The 822-nt window shown below is 47.4% G+C and overlaps 1 protein-coding gene across 1 annotated transcript in view; it reads right to left on the bottom strand.

Annotated features, from left to right (window-relative positions):
- Window positions 1-320, bottom strand: part of EMH_0070760 (uncharacterized protein) — a gene marked incomplete at both ends in the record, with an annotated part of 627 nt that extends 307 nt beyond the window's left edge. Inside the window, one exon of the mRNA XM_013499013.1 lies at window positions 177-320. Within this exon, the coding sequence (XP_013354467.1) occupies window positions 177-320 (144 nt within the window). The remainder of the gene's footprint in view (window positions 1-176) is intronic.
- Window positions 321-822: the final 502 nt, after the last annotated feature.

Genomic DNA, 822 nt, shown 5'->3' with positions numbered 1-822 from the left:
TCTTCTCCTTTTCTTTTTTTATAAAAAACACCACCATAGAAAACAAAATACCCCAAAGGAATACAACATATATCTAATACACTTATATACATATCCACCAAACACGTCAGCCTGCACAGCCACACAGGCAAAGCCTCCCCATACCCGGTATCCCATAGGGGCCGAACAGCAAGCACCAGCCCAGGCGTTGTTTCTTCTTCTGCTGCTGCTGCTGCTGCTGCTGTTGTTGCTGTTGTGTCTCGTGTTTCTGGAGTTGTTTGTGTTGCTCCTCTCTCCTTCTCTTTCTCTGCAACAGGGCTCGGGGTCTTCGTTGTAGGCATGTTGCTGCTGCTCCTGCAGCGCCAGCGAGAGGAGCGGCAAGCCTCAGCAGCAGCACTGTAGTAGGGGGTGATAGCACCGAGGCCGGCGAATACAAAAGCCAGCAGCACAGCAGAACAAAAGTCCTCAACAGATACCCCCATGATAAAGAAAAAGATAGTCCCAAGAAACACCCAAAGAAATACTAAACATATGAGGGCTCTCAGGCTAACAGTGTAGCCACCGAGACAGTCTACAGGGACCTCATACCCAAACAAATGCATCGTTACTGGCACCCCGTTCCTCGGTACTCTGAATACAGCTTTTCTTATACACCACCATATAACTATATATTTCAATAGAAACCCAAAAACTCCAAATATGATGGCTATCTGAGCAGCATATCTAATACTAGGCCTCACCAATGCCTCTTCTGCACGCACCTCATCTGAAACCTCCTGATGCCCTGGGGGCCCCAGGTGAGATAACAAAAGAATATTCAATATACCTAGGATGGTGTCGATG

The sequence above is a fragment of the Eimeria mitis genome, genomic scaffold, assembly GCF_000499745.2.
Source record: "Eimeria mitis Houghton genomic scaffold, Emh_scaff3916, whole genome shotgun sequence".
NCBI lineage: Eukaryota > Apicomplexa > Conoidasida > Eucoccidiorida > Eimeriidae > Eimeria > Eimeria mitis.
This window is presented reverse-complemented; position numbering and strand designations above follow the sequence as displayed.